The sequence below is a fragment of the Lathyrus oleraceus genome, chromosome 4, assembly GCF_024323335.1.
Source record: "Lathyrus oleraceus cultivar Zhongwan6 chromosome 4, CAAS_Psat_ZW6_1.0, whole genome shotgun sequence".
Lineage (NCBI taxonomy): Eukaryota > Viridiplantae > Streptophyta > Magnoliopsida > Fabales > Fabaceae > Lathyrus > Lathyrus oleraceus.
The window spans coordinates 19,628,640-19,644,548 of record NC_066582.1 but is presented as its reverse complement, the minus strand read 5'-3'; the positions used below and the strand labels follow the sequence as shown (position 1 = coordinate 19,644,548).

Sequence of the window (15,909 nt, the reverse complement as noted above, 5' to 3'; positions counted from 1 at the left end):
CTATGATAAGATACATGCTTGTCCTAACGATTGCATTTTGTTTCGTAACGAATATGCAATGTTAACTGAGTGCCCTAAATGCGGTTTGTCTCGATATAAGAAAAGATTATCTCCCGCAAAAGTCTTATGGTATTTTCCGATAATTCCGAGATTTAGGCGCATGTTTCGTAGTGAAACCGATGCAAGACATCTTACTTGGCATGCAGATGAAAGAATTATTGATGGAAAGTATCGGCATCCGGCTGATTCACCACAGTGGTCGAAGATTGATAATGATTATCCTGAGTTTGGATCAGAAGCAAGAAACCTTCGATTGGCATTATCTACTGATGGAATGAACCCACATGGTCTTCAAAGTATCTCACATACCACATGGCCTGTGATTCTTATGATTTATAACCTACCTCCGTGGCTATGTATGAAGCGTAAGTACATGATGTTATCTATGTTAATCTCTGGGCCTAAACAACCAGGGAATGACAAAGACGTATACTTGACACCTCTGATCGAAGATTTAAAGATTTTGTGGGAGAACGGTGTGGAGGTTTATGATGGATATAGGAAAGAAAGTTTCAATTTGAGGGCGATGTTGTTTGGCACAATTAATGATTTTCCAGCATACGGGAATCTATCTGGGTATAGCATTAAAGGTCAACGTGCGTGTCCTGTTTGTGAAGACGGAACCGATACGATTCGATTGGAACTTTGCCAGAAGAATGTGTTTCTCGGTCATCGTAGATTCTTACATTCTAAACATCACTACCGTGGGTGGAGAAAAGCATTCAATGGAGACACCGAACATCGTAGAGCTCCACCCGCATTGTCAGGTGAACAAGTTTTTGAAAAGGTGAAAGATGTGCGTACTGAGTTTGGCAAGCCTTTTGCACATAAGATTGTGAAAGGTGGGTGGAAGAAAAGGTCGATATTTTTTGAATTGCCATATTGGAAGTCTTTGTACGTGAGACATTTTCTCGATGTTATGCATATTGAAAAAAACGTATTTGAAAGTGTTATCGGTACATTACTCAATATAAAAGGCAAGTCTAAGGATGGCCTTAAAGCAAGGCAGGACATGTTAAAAATGGGAATGAGAACTGAATTAGCACCCGTGAAGAAAGGAAGACGAACATATCTACCACCTGCCGCTTTTACTTTATCTAGAAAGGAGAAAAAAATTTTGTGTAAGTCTCTGAGTGAAGTTAAGGTTCCAGAAGGTTACTCATCTGATATCAGAAGACTTGTTTCTATGAAAGACCTCAAGTTGAAGAATTTGAAGACACATGATTGCCATGTTATAATGGAACATTTTCTACCGATAGGTATACGTTCTATTTTGCCAGAAAAAGTAAGAAGTGTCATAACTAAATTGTGTTTTTTCTTTAGGTCAATTTGTAGTAAGGTGATCGATCCCGAGATCTTACCAACACTACAAAAAGAGATTGTAATTACCTTGTGTGAGCTTGAAATGTATTTTCCTCCGTCTTTTTTTGACATAATGGTTCATTTAGTTGTTCATCTTGTGAAAGAGACACAGTTGTGTGGACCAGCTTATATGAGATGGATGTACCCTGCTGAACGGTATATGAAAATATTAAAAGGGTACGTGAAATCCCGAAGTCGACCAGAGGGTTGTATTGTTGAACGATACATTGTTGAAGAAGCTGTTGAGTTTTGTACTGAATATTTGTCTAACGTTCAATCGATTGGACTCCCCAGAGCTCAGATTTTCGACAAAATGGAAGGTAAAAAATTAATTGGGAATAAAATTGTGACAATATCAAGGGATGAACGGGATCAAGTTCATTTGTATGTTCTGCACAATAATAATGAGGTTGAGCCATATGTTGAAATGCACAAGGATGTACTCCGAAGGTTAAATCCGAACAGAAATGAAAATTGGATAGTTATAGAGCACAATCAAAGTTTCATACAATGGTTGAAGGATCATATTTATTTGAAGCGCTCTTCAGATCCTTCTTCGGTAACAGAAAGGTTGAGATGTTTGGCATATGGTCCAAGTTTGCATGTGTTTTCTCATAGCGCATATTCAATTAATGGATACACATTTTATACCAAAGAACAAGATGATAAGAGTACTATGCAAAATAGTGGTGTCACCGTGCTAGCTGAAGCAATGCATATATCAAGTATGAAGGACTTAAACCCCAAATATGCAAATTTGTCATATTTTGGAGTTATTGAGCACATTTGGGTGTTTGATTACGAGAAGTTTCAGATTCCCATCTTTGGTTGCAAGTGGGTGAATAGTAGTGGCATACGAATGGATAAGTCTGGATTTTTGCAAGTTGATCTTACTAGGGTGGGGTACAAAGATGAACCTTTTATTCTAGCATCTCAAGCTAAACAAGTGTTCTATGTGAATGACCCGAAGAGTACAAAATGGTCTATAGTGCTTTTCTCTAACAAAGTCACTGATGATAGCGGTGTCGATCAATGTGATATTGATGTTGAGAATGAGTCATGCATTAGACGGAATGAGTTGAATAGAAATGATGAAGTTGATGATCTTATACCGGATGAGTCATATATAAGAAACGATCATAATGAGGGAATTTGGATCAATTCATCCGTACGCATTGCTAAGAAACAAGTGATTAGTATTCCAACAAAGAAAAGAAAGAGATGTTAGTGACTTAGGTAAATTATCCATGGTTTCTTTATTCTTTTGTTTTCAATTGCTTTGATTATAAGTTATATCTGATAATGCATGATTTCATTATATTTTTGTTTTCAATTGCTTTGATTATAAGTTATATCTGATAATGCATGATTTCTTTATATTTTTGAATCGTGATGAGTTTTAATGCATGTGATTAATGAAAATAGACTTTCTCCACGATTCCGGAGCCAATGGTATACTTTGTTTTTCGATTCGGACAACTTTTTCCCTGATTTTACTGTTGCTGTACTGTTACAAAAAACATGCTTCCACTCGGAATTTGGACGAATCGAGTTCATTTTTGAGTCCTTTGGCCCGTTTGTAGGCTACCATGTAATTTTCGTCCAATTCAATACACTTTGACTTTGACACTTACTTGATTTGTATTCATATTTGCTTAATATTGTGTTTATGTTTTTCTTTATTACAGATGGCTAGTAACGAGGATCACCCACATGGTGATGAGACCGTTGGTGGTGCGGAAAGGGAAATTAAACGTGGAATAACGGTTATGAAGAAAGTTATTCGAGATAGAGATCGAGGCGTTTTAATAAAAGTGCATTGGAACGAAGGTGGACAACTAATTGAGCCTAACGGTTCAACATTGACAAGTTTTATTGGTGCATTGGTAAGGAATGAAGTTCCAATTACTTGTGATAATTGGAGAAATAAACAATTGAACGAAGCTAAAGACAAAATATGGAGTGAGATAAAGGTACCATATGTGATGTTATTTGTTTTTAATGACGATTATGTCTTTAAATTAATTGTACTAACGCATTGTGTGTATGTTTTTCGTAGAGGTGTTTCGACATCGAAGAAAACAGAAGAGATCATTGTCTCAAATTGGCCGGAAAGTTACTAAGAGGGTTTAGAACCTTTTTATCAACCACCTTTCTTAGGGATACGGAAGGTACTTTTGTTGATGCAGAGCTTCCATCTAAATATGCAAGTTTGATTTCACCTAAAGAATGGGAAACGTTTAAATCCAAACGAAAAACCCAAGAATTTAAGAGTGTAAGTGAAACAAACCGGCAAAGAGCATCAAGTCCGGCGTATCCCTATAGAAAAGGGCGTGTTGGATATGGACGCTTAGAGCAGTCTATAGTAAGTATCTATAAATTGCATTGATATACTTGTTATATTTGATCATATTTTGTCATGAGTTATATTTGATCATATTATGCTTAATGTGTAGTTAACAAAGGAGAATAGTTCTGAAACATCTCTTCCGGCACATGTTTTGTGGAAGGAAGCCCGTGTCGGTAAGGATGGAAAGATTAAAGAAGACGTTCAACAAATATTTGAGAAATGTGTAAGTATAGCATTATTTAAGACAATAACACTTTGACTTTGACACTTTTGAATCGTCCAATTTCGAACACTTTGACTTTGACACTTACTTAAGACAATAACATTACTATTGTGTGTATGTTCATATGATTTTCAGGAGACTCTATCTCAATCTATAGTTCCATATGAAGACACTGATTGCAGGAGCATACTGAGTCGAGCATTAGATGTTCCCGAGTATTCTGGTCGGGTGAGGGGCAAGGGATTTGGGATCACTCAAAAATCCTTGAATATTAAAAAACAAAAGACTCCTAGCAATAAAGAACTGCAGCAAACTTTGGAAGCATTAAAAGCTGAAGTTCTTGAATTAAGAAAGGAAAGAGAAAGAGATCGAGCAGCGGGTTTTAAAGATACTAGTGACAAAGAGGATTTTGATCAAATTTTGTATCATACGCAATTAAGCGTTGGTGTTATCAACACATACATGAGGTATATCCGATCTACTTTGTTTAAATTCTTGAACAAGTTATTTACTCGTTTCATATGAATAGTCTAAATGTTAATGATGTTTTTATATAAGGTATTTATATGACAAATTGATGGGTCCGCGTGGGTTGGAGCAAAGATTCTCATTCTTAAATCCCATGAAAACGAACTTAACCGAAATGATAAGAAAACCAGATGAAGTCAGGACGTATGTAGTCGAGCGCTTTATGGCCGACACAGATAGAGAAAAGTTGTTCTTTTTACCGTTTAATACCGGCGACAGGTTAGTTCTTCAATCTAAATTCATCTGTTATAATTTTTCATATTTTGACGTCGTGTAGAAAGTTTCCATCTAACATTTGTTTTATTACAGTGGACATTGGTTGTTGGTCGCGATAAATCCTTTTAAAGAAATTGTGTATTATTTGGATTCTTTACACAATGATTAGACAACATACCCTGCTATGAAGACGATAGTTGACACGTAAGTGCAAATAACCCAATATTCGTGTGTATACTTATTTATTTATGTGAATTGTTCTAAATATTCGTTTATATTTCATTATAGCATTATAAAAACTGTTCGAGCACAAAGAAAAATTCAAGTACCAAAGAGAAAAGCCAATAACATTACATGGAATAGAGTGGAGGTATATTAATTATCACAATTTTGATTATATTAGTGATGACACATGATAAAACTTAGGATATTTATCCATATTGTTTTTCCATGTGTAGTGTCCTCGACAGCGTAATAATATAGATTGTGGATATTACACGTTGAGGTTTATGAAAGAAACTCTTCTTATGGATCGAACAGATATTCCATCTGATGTATGGATTTCTAACTTATGAGTTATTTTCATATTTAACACATATTTCTCATAATTAAATAGATTTAACTAAATCATACTATGTTATATTATTATGTAGTACTTTGATGAATATAGATGTGCTTATTACTCAAAAGATCAGTTGGATGAAATTAAAGAGGAATTGTGTCAATTCATTATCGAGCTACAAGTTTTGTGAGGTATTGAACTCTTACTTTAATTTTGAATGTGATCTGAATAACTTTGAGTGAATTCCATTTGCTTACTACAATCTTTATTTGGTGTTGTTTCAGGTTATATAACATATTTAGAAGATAGAACTAGAATGTGTTGAAATACATTTTGATTAGCATTTTTGGAGGTTATTAGAAATGTGTAGATTTTTTGTAAAGGCAAACATTTTCAAGTATATATATAAATACTCAAAAAACTGCTGAAATTAGAAGTATATTGTGTTGAACTATAATGTGTTTATAATGCATATAGATTTTCAAGTATATGTGCATATTCAGAAGATAGAACTACAATGTGTTGAACTATAAGGTGCATATAGATTGGATTCAAGCTCCAATTTATGAAAATCTGCTGAAATTTGCAATTTACAGGTGCTAAATAATGTGGTGAAAACGTATAAAAAGATCCTCCAAAATTTGGAGTCTTAGACAGCGCTTTTAGGCAAAAAGCGCTGGTAAAGGCATTTTAATTTTGACCTTAGACAGCGCTTTTATCAAAAAAGCGCTGGCATAGGTGGTTAATTCAACAAAATATAGTGTAAAAAAGCGCTGGCATAGGGTGGGCTATACCAGCGCTTTTACAGAAAAAGCGCTGGTATAGCCCACCCTATGCCAGCGCTTTTTTACACTATATTTTGTTGAATTAACCACCTATGCCAGCGCTTTTTTAATAAAAGCGCTGGCATAGGGGGGGTTTAGACAGCGCTTTTTCAGTAAAAGCGCTGTCTAAACCCCCCTATGCCAGCGCTTTTTTAGTTAATTTCAACATGAAATTAACTAAAAAAGCGCTGGCATAGGGGGGTTTTAGACAGCGCTTTTACTGAAAAAGCGCTGTCTAAACCCCCCCTATGCCAGCGCTTTTTTAGTAAATTAAGCGCTGTCTAAGACCTATACCAGCGCCAGTATAGCCAGCGCTTTTAAGCGCTGTCTAATGTCAAAAAAAGCGCTGTCTAATCCCTTGTTTGGCATAGTGCTATGAGAGAGAGATCAAGAAGCTGTGTACTTCTCGTCTTCCAGCATCCCGAGCTTCTAGGGATCCATAGGATGTTATTTTCCTTTTCTCTTTGTAATGATAAAAAAAAATGTTGTACTTCTTTGTCTCAATTATATTGAATGAGATCTTTTCCATATGAAATTAAAATGCTTAAAAATTCAAAAATTTGCAAATAATACCCTAAGGGTTCCTTGAAAATAAAACAAAGCATATGCACAAGCATTTCATGCATCATTTGCATAAGCAGGTACCTTGTTTCTGGTCTTCTTGTCCTAACTCTGTGTTCTTCATTTATTTTGAAGACAAGCTGACTCACCGGTATTATACTCGAGCCAATTCTGCAAGAGTCATGGATCAGCTAGAACAAGAGAACCGTGAGTTGAAAGAAGAGGTCGCCAGACTTGGCACTTTGATGGAGCAACTTCTTGCTGCTCAGAATCAACCTGCTCAACCGCCTGCAACTCCTGTCCAGAGGACAGTTATCTCAGAGATTGTGGTTCCGACTGTGCCTGCTGCCAGTGCTCATTTTATGCCCAACGCTATGCCAGCCGGGTTCCCTTGGGGTATGCCTCCAGGTTTCATGCCTGATATCCCTGCTCCAACTTTTTCTCACATGCCGGCATCTAGCCCGATCCCTGTTGCTGCTCCTCCTGTCGTGCATACCATGCCGAGGGTAGACGACACCATCTATCATTCCGAGCCGTCTGAGGGCCCGGATGTTAATGAAAAGATGGACGCCATGAACGACCAATTCCTTGAGCTGAGAAAGGAATTGAAGACCCTCAGAGGTAAAGATTTGTTCGGCAAGTCTGCTGCCGAGTTGTGCCTGGTTCCCGGTGTGAAGATACCAATCAAATTCAAAGTGCCTGACTTTGAAAAATACAAAGGGAACACCTGTCCTCTTGCTCACCTGGTCATGTACGCCAGGAAGATGTCTACCCAAACTGATAATGATTAGCTTCTGATCCATTATTTTCAAGACAGTCTATCCGGTGCTGCGCTCAGATGGTACATGAGTCTGGACAGTGCTAATATTAGATCCTTCAATGATCTTGGCGAAGCCTTCGTCAAGCAATATAAATACAACGTTGATATGGCTCCTGACCGTGATCAGCTCAGGGCCATGTCTCAGAAGGACAAGGAAACATTCAAGGAGTACGCCCAGAGATGGCGAGAGCTGGTAGCTCAAATTACTCCCCCGCTAGAGGAGAAAGAGATGACTAAGATCTTCTTGAAGACTCTTAGTTCTTTTTATTATGAGCGGATGGTTGCAAGTGCTCCCTCTGATTTCACCGAGATGGTGAACATGGGGATGCGTCTTGAAGAAGGTGTCCGTGAAGGACGGCTAGCAAAAGATGAGAGCTCTTCTTCTAAACGGTATGGGGCATTTAAGAAGAAGGATGGGGAGGCACATGCTGTGCAATCTCATACCAAGCCTAGAAGACCCTCTGTTCAGAGGAAGCCTGCACGGCGCAGCAATCAGCACCAGGTGGCTCATATAGCACCTGTCTTCAAAGACAACTCTCAGCATCAGCAGCAATATCAGCAGCCGCAGTATCAGCAACAGCAGCGTCCACAGCAACAGGCTTACCAGCCTCGTGGAAGTACAACCAACCAAGCTAATTTGAATTATGATAGGAAGAAGATCAGCTTCGATCCGATCCCTATGACATATGTAGAGCTTTATCCTTCCTTGTTGGAAAGGAAGTTGGTTTCTCCCAGAGATCCTCCTGTCGTGCCCGCAAATCCCCAATGGTGGTATAAACCAGACCAGCACTGTGTTTATCATTCTGGTGCTCCGGGTCATAATATTGAGAATTGCTATCCACTCAAGACTAAGGTTCAAGACCTTATGAGATGTGGAATTTTGAGCTTTGAAGATTCAGGCCCGAATGTCACCAAGAACCCATTGCCTTCGCATGGGAAATCTGTCAATATGGTCCAGGGATGCCCTGGAAAGTACAAAGTCAAATATGTAAGCCATATTAGACGATCGTTGGTCGAACTGCATCGCTTGCTGTGTCAGTATAGCCACATGGAGCATGACCACGACAGGTGCCGTATTTGTTCAGTCAACCGTCTGGGTTGCAATCAGGTGCGAAGAGAACTTCAGGAATTGCTGGATGAGGGAACGATTGAGATCCTCCAGAATCGCAACGTTGATGAGGACGAACCTGAGGTTAATGTTATATCTCCAGTGTTTAAATTGCCCGAGCTTGTTGTTATTCGCTATGATAGCAGCAAGCCGAAGGTTTCTCCTTCTTTGGTGATTAAGCCTGCAGGCCCCGTGCCGTATTCTTCTGACAGAGCCGTGCCATTCAGATATAACCCTGTTGCTGTTGAAGATGGGGTAGAAGTGCCTTTGCCTTCAACTTCCATTGTAAACATTGCTGATGTAAGTGGTTTGACCCGGAGTGGTCGTGTCTTCTCTGCGCCTCCTAAGGTTGTTGCTTCTGATACCGTTGAGCGTCCTGTGGGGACCGCAGTGAATATTCAGAATTCGGCACTTGATGTTGCCAGACCCTCCTCCTCTGTACAAAAGACTCCCGCTTCTTCAGTTGGCCTTAGTGGCATTGTGAATGAAGAATCTGATGAGATGCTGAGGCTCATCAAGAAGAGTGAGTATAATGTTGTAGACCAGCTTCTACAAACGCCCTCCAAGATTTCCGTTTTATCACTGCTGTTGCATTCAGAACCCCATAGGGAGGCTCTGCAGAAGGTCTTGGATCTGGCGTATGTTGATCACGACGTCACGATTGAGCAGTTCGACAGTATAGTTGCAAACATCACCGCTTGCAACACTTTGAGTTTTAGTGACGCTGATCTCCCTGAGGAGGGAAGAGACCACAACATGGCTTTACATATCTCCATGAATTGCAAATCTGATGCCATGTCCAACGTGCTGGTGGACACTGGATCATCCTTAAATGTATTGCCAAAATCCACTCTTTCTAAGTTGTCGTATCAGGGGCCTCCCATGAGGCAGAGTGGTGTTGTTGTGAAAGCATTCGATGGGTCGCGTAAGACCGTGATTGGGGAAGTTGATCTCCCAATCAAGATTGGACCAAGTGATTTCCAAGTTACCTTCCAGGTAATGGATATCCACCCATCTTATAGCTGTCTCTTAGGCAGACCATGGATTCACGAGGCTGGCACCGTGACATCCACCCTACACCAGAAGCTGAAATTCGTGAAGAACAAGAAACTGGTCGTGGTAGGGGGAGAAAAGGCTCTCCTGGTTAGCCACCTGTCTTCTTTCTCGTATATTGACGCTGAGGATGAAGTTGGAACTCCGTTCCAAGATTTATCTATTGATGAACCAATTGAGAAGAAGTCTCCTTCATTCGCTTCCTACCGTGATGCAAAACTGACCATTGAGTGTGGTGCAGTCGCGGGTTTAGGGAAGGTGATTGAGCTTGAAGACAATAGATCCCGGGCTGGCATTGGCTACTGTGCTGGGGCATTTAATGAGCAAGGTTTGTTCAAGAGTGGAGGATTCATCCATGATGATCAACCTGAGGAAGAAGCTGCTGCTATCTTGGAAGAGGATGCAGAGGATGTGAACAACTTCGTTATTCCTGGTGGTGTCTGCCACAATTGGGTCGCTGTAGATGTTCCTGCAGTCATCCATAGATCAGAGTGATTGTTCACTTTGTCTAAAACCCTTCTCCCATGCCAAAAGGAGAAGTGATGACATTGTTGGCAGCATATATACAATGATGTTTTCATTCAATTAATGCATTGTCAAACATTTGTTTTTCCATTTGTTTTCACTTTTTGCTTTTTGCATGAAATCAGTGATCACAAAAAACCCATAAAAACAAGAATAAAAGCAACGTTTTTCATCTGCATAATGATTTGCTTGTTTAAATTCTAAAAGTTTTTCATTAACCAAAATCATTATGCAGGTTGATTCTAAAACCCATTGAACATAATGATCCAACGCCATCTCCCAATTTTGAATTCCCTGTATTCAAGGCAGAGGAAGATGATATTGAAGGGATTCCTGATGAGATTTCCCGTCTCCTTGAGCACGAGAAGAAGATCATTCAGCCGCACCTAGAAGATCTGGAAACAGTCAACTTGGGGTCTGAGGATTATGTTCGTATGGTGAAGATTGGGGCACTTCTTGAAGAGTCTGTCAAGAAGGATTTGATTGAGTTGCTACGAGAATATTCCGATATCTTCGCTTGGTCATATGAAGACATGCCGGGTTTAGATACAGATATTGTGCAACATTTCCTGCCTTTGAAGCCTGAGTGCGTGCCTGTGAAGCAGAAGCTCAGAAGAACTCACCCAGATATGGCAGTGAAGATCAAAGAGGAAGTTCAGAAGCAGATTGATGCGGGGTTTCTGGTGACTTCTGTATATCCTCAATGGGTGGCCAATATAGTGCCTGTTCCTAAGAAGGACGGAAAAGTCCGTATGTGTGTTGATTACAGAGATTTGAATAAGGCTAGTCCGAAAGATGATTTTCCTCTACCACACATTGATATGTTGGTAGACAATACAACTGAATTCAAAGTCTTTTCGTTTATGGACGGATTTTCCGGATATAATCAAATCAAAATGGCACCCAAAGATATGGAGAAGACAACACTCATCACACCTTGGGGAACATTCTGTTATCGAGTGATGCCCTTCGGTTTGAAGAACGCCGGAGCCACGTATCAACGAGCTATGACTACCTTGTTTCATGATATGATGCACAAGGAGATAGAGGTCTATGTTGATGATATGATTGCTAAATCCCGAACGGAAGTTGAGCATGTTGAGCATTTGTTGAAGCTTTTTCAGCGTTTGAGGAAGTTTGGACTTCGCCTGAATCCGAACAAATGTACATTTGGTGTCCGTTCCGGCAAGTTGTTGGGTTTTGTGGTCAGCGAGAGAGGCATTGAAGTTGATCCTGCCAAGGTCAAAGCAATACAGGAGATGCCTGCACCCAAAACTGAGAAGCAAGTCCGAGGTTTTCTTGGCCGCTTGAATTATATTTCCAGATTTATATCCCACATGACTTCCACATGTGCGCCGATATTCAAGCTCCTTCGGAAAGATCAGTCTCATGATTGGACCGAGGATTGCCAGAAAGCTTTCGACAGTATCAAAGAGTATCTGTCTGCACCTCCGATCTTGTCTTCGCCTGTGGAAGGAAGACCTCTGATTATGTATTTAACTGTTCTTGAAGACTCAATGGGTTGTGTACTCGGTCAACAAGATGAATCAGGGAAGAAAGAATCTGCTATATATTACCTCAGTAAGAAGTTTACTGATTGTGAGTCTCGATACTCAATGCTTGAGAAGACGTGTTGTGCTTTAGCTTGGGCTGCTAAGCGTTTGCGCCAATACATGATAAATCATACAACTTGGTTGATATCCAGAATGGATCCAATCAAGTACATCTTCGAGAAGCCTGCTTTAACTGGGAGGATTGCCCGTTGGCAGATGTTGTTGTCTGAGTATGACATTGAGTATCGAGCTCAGAAAGCTATCAAGGGTAGTATCTTGGCTGACCATTTAGCGCACCAGTCGATCGAAGATCATCAGTCTGTGCAGTATGACTTCCCTGATGAGGAAATTCTGTATTTGAAGATGAAAGATTGTGATGAGCCAACACTTGATGAAGGTCCGGAACCGGGTTCCAGATGGACGATGGTGTTTGATGGCGCTGTGAATCAGTATGGAAATGGTATTGGGGCAGTGATTGTTACTCCTCATGGTACTCATATTCCGTTTACAGCAAGGCTAACTTTCAAATGCACGAATAATATGGCAGAGTACGAAGCCTGTATTATGGGACTTGAAGAATGTATTGATCTGAGAATCAAACATCTTGATGTGTATGGTGATTCGGCCCTGGTTGTTAATCAGATCAAGGGAGAATGGGAAACGAATCAGCCTGGTCTTATTCCATACAGAGATTATGCAAGAAGGATTTCAACATTCTTTACAGAAGTTGACTTTCATCATATTCCTCGAGAAGATAATCGGATGGCAGATGCGCTTGCTACGCTTGCTTCCATGATTGTTGTGAAGTATTGGAATGAAGTTCCCAATATTGCCGTGATGCGCTTGGATAGACCAGCTCACATATTTGCGATTGAAGAAGTGAATGATGACAGGCCTTGGTATTTTGATATCAAGAATTTCCTCTAGAACCAGGTCTACCCGCTTGGGGCATCTGTGAAAGATAGGAAAACTTTGAGAAGGTTGTCAGGCAGTTTCTACCTCAGTGGTGAAGTGCTGTATAAGAGAAATTTTGATATGGTTTTGCTCAGATGCGTGGATAGACACGAAGCAAACCTGTTGATGACTGAGGTCCATGAGGGTTCATTTGGTACTCATTCCAATGGACATGCCATGGCTAGAAAGATGTTGAGAGCAGGCTACTATTGGCTGACAATGGAGTCTGACTGCTGCAAATATGTGAAGAAATGCCACAAGTGTCAAATTTACGCGGATAAGATTCATATTCCTCCGACACTTCTGAATGTGATTTCATCACCATGGCCTTTCTCTATGTGGGGAATTGACATGATCGGCATGATTGAGCCGAAAGCGTCCAACGGACACAGGTTTATTCTCGTAGCAATTGATTACTTCACCAAATGGGTTGAAGCCGCTTCGTATGTGAATGTGACCAGGCAGGTGGTTGTGAAGTTTATCAAGAACCAACTGATTTGCCGTTATGGTGTGCCAGAGAGGATCATTACTGATAATGGATCTAATCTGAATAATAAGAATATCAAGAGGATCATCCAGAAGATGACAGTTACGTACAAAGATTGGCATGAGATGCTGCCATTTGCTTTACATGGATATCGTACATCTGTACGCACTTCAACAGGGGCAACCCCTTTTTCTCTTGTTTATGGCATGGAGGTTGTTCTCCCAGTAGAGGTGGAGATCCCATCAATGAGAGTCTTGATGGAAGCCAAGTTGACTGATGCTAAATGGATCCAAAGTCGTTATGACCAATTGAATTTGATTGAAGAGAAGCGATTAAGTGCCATGTGTCATGGTCAGTTATATCAACAGAGAATGAAGAAAGCATTCGATAAGAAGGTCAAGCCTCGTGTGTTCCGAGAAGGTGATCTCGTGCTCAAGAAAGTCTTGTCTTTCGTGCCCGATTCCAGAGGCAAGTGGACTCCAAACTACGAGGGTTCATATGTTGTTAAGAGAGCCTTTTCAGGCGGAGCTTTGATGCTTACAACAATGGATGGGGAGGATTTCACTCGTCCTGTGAATTCAGATGCAGTCAAGAAATACTTTGCCTAAAAAAAAAGTATATGCAAATGAAAAACAGAATAGCTCGCTAAGTTGAAAACCCGAAAGGGCGGCTTAGGCAAAAATGAACATCTCGGTGGAGAACCCACAAGGGTGATCCAGGCAAAAGTTAGAGACATGAAAAAAGCGAATATTTGCATCCCGCTAGATTGAGTACCTCACCCTGGGGCAATCTAGGCAAAAATTAGGGATTTGGCAAGTAACTGCATCCTGACAAGATTTTCTGGTCACCGGTCGTCTTTTCGTCAGAGGATTCTCAATTCGCCGTCAACTGAAGCTTCGAATACATCGAGATTCAAATTGGTAGAGAAAGGATCATTATGTTCAATGTAGCCCTCTTCCAATATATATCACTGATTTCAAATTTGTACAGATCTATGGAGTCTTGCCATTTGCAGGCTACCATTCCATCAAATAAACTTGAGCTTTTTATCCAATTATTTGCACTCTTATTTGTTTCAATTCGACAAATGTTTTGCATGTTTTAATTGATAAAATATCATTGTTTTAAACAAATCAAAATTTTTCCAAATTTGTTGTTTTAAACAAAGTGAATATTCACAACGTTGAAAGGATACCTGAGGATGTCTCAGTGCTCTCCCAAGGGTGGTATGATTCCCGACAGGTAAGATGTTTGTTCATATTCCTGGTTTGGGTGTATCCTTATTTCTCCAGATCTTTGTTGGGGCTGTTCCTCAAGCCGAGTTGTTGGTGGGGTTGTTCCCCAGTAAAATCGCAAGCAGAGTGTTGTTGAAGACTCCGTTTTCTCCAGCAGCAGTTTCTCTCCAGCATGGATGTTATTTTTTTTTTTTTGGAAGATTCAGTCAGTGGGTTAACATCCCCGTACTTTATCTACCCCCTCGGCGCAGTCGCGAGTAGAGCGGTTATTGATATCCCCATCGTAGTCGCTAGCAGGGTTGTTGTTACTCCCTCTAGTGCAGTTGCCAGTAGAGTTGTTGATTTCTCGCTATCAGAGTGTGGGTTCTCCTCAGCAGAGCAGGATTTATTTTCCTACTCCGTGGTTGATTGGGTTGATATCCCAGTATTTTCATCCATACCTCACCAGCATTATCTGCAGAGTGGTTGTTGTGGCAGTTTTTGCCGGTTAAAAACTCCCAATCCCCAGTATGATTGGTTGATAGCTCCGTCATCCAGGGATTGGATAGATTTCCTGATTACTCTTGATCCTCAGTAGAGTGGCTTTTATCGCAGAATCTACTGATGAGACCCGTCAGATGTGTGTTTCTCCCCAAGTAGAGTGGTTTGTTGCAGAATCTACTTGTGTGGTACTTTCTCCTTCGGTGGGTTATTCCCTAAGAGAGTAGCCGACAGTTCCCCAGTAGAGTTGCTTATGCAGTTAGATTCTACTTGGATGATTTTGTGCTCCTGCAGTGGTTTGTTCCCTGGAGTTTGTTTGGAGTTGCTTTTGTGAGAGAATTCTTTACTTGAATTAATTTTGAATGATAGCAAATTGTGTGATCATCATACAAATGTTGGTTGTGCATTACATCACTTGATACACTTGTGTTTTTATTGTGTTTCTATCCCATTCTATTGTTGCATAACTTTACATAAAAGACCTACATTGACACATCTCTTAAAATAACACATAAAATCCATTTTATGTCAGTATGCATCAACACATAAGCCTTTGCATCGATACATACTGCATGTGGTATATCACAAAACTTCTTTTGTTCAGTATGCATCGATGCATACGAGTCATGCATCAATACATGAAAGGCAAAAGGCTCCATGTATCGATCCATACGATCCCTGCATCGATACATGATCAATTGAAACAGACTGTGTATCAATGCATACGCATTAGGCATCGATACATGACAAATTGAAACAGCCTGTGTATCAATACATACGCATTAGGCATCGATACATGCTAGTGAAAAAGGAGCATGCATCAATACATACGAATTGTGCATCGATACATGATTAATTCATTTCACCAAATACTCACTTATATTACAGTATGCATCGATGCATACTCTCATGTATCAATGCATAAAGCTGTTTTTGTTTTATAACAGTTCCTGTGGTTGCATATATAAGACAAGTTATGACAGCAGCAAAGGTCACGAATTCTTTGAG

General features: G+C 40.1%; 1 protein-coding gene across 1 annotated transcript; it reads left to right on the top strand.

Annotated features, from left to right (window-relative positions):
• The first annotated feature begins 2,809 nt into the window (after window positions 1–2,809).
• Window positions 2,810–4,908, top strand: LOC127135795 (uncharacterized). The gene is made up of 7 exons (XM_051062429.1): window positions 2,810–3,013; window positions 3,111–3,395; window positions 3,482–3,787; window positions 3,879–3,995; window positions 4,131–4,462; window positions 4,554–4,742; window positions 4,833–4,908. The coding sequence occupies exons 1-7, from the start codon at window positions 2,825–2,827 to the stop codon at window positions 4,906–4,908; spliced, it is 1,494 nt and encodes a 497-aa protein (XP_050918386.1). The 5' UTR covers window positions 2,810–2,824.
• The last annotated feature ends 11,001 nt before the right edge of the window (window positions 4,909–15,909 follow it).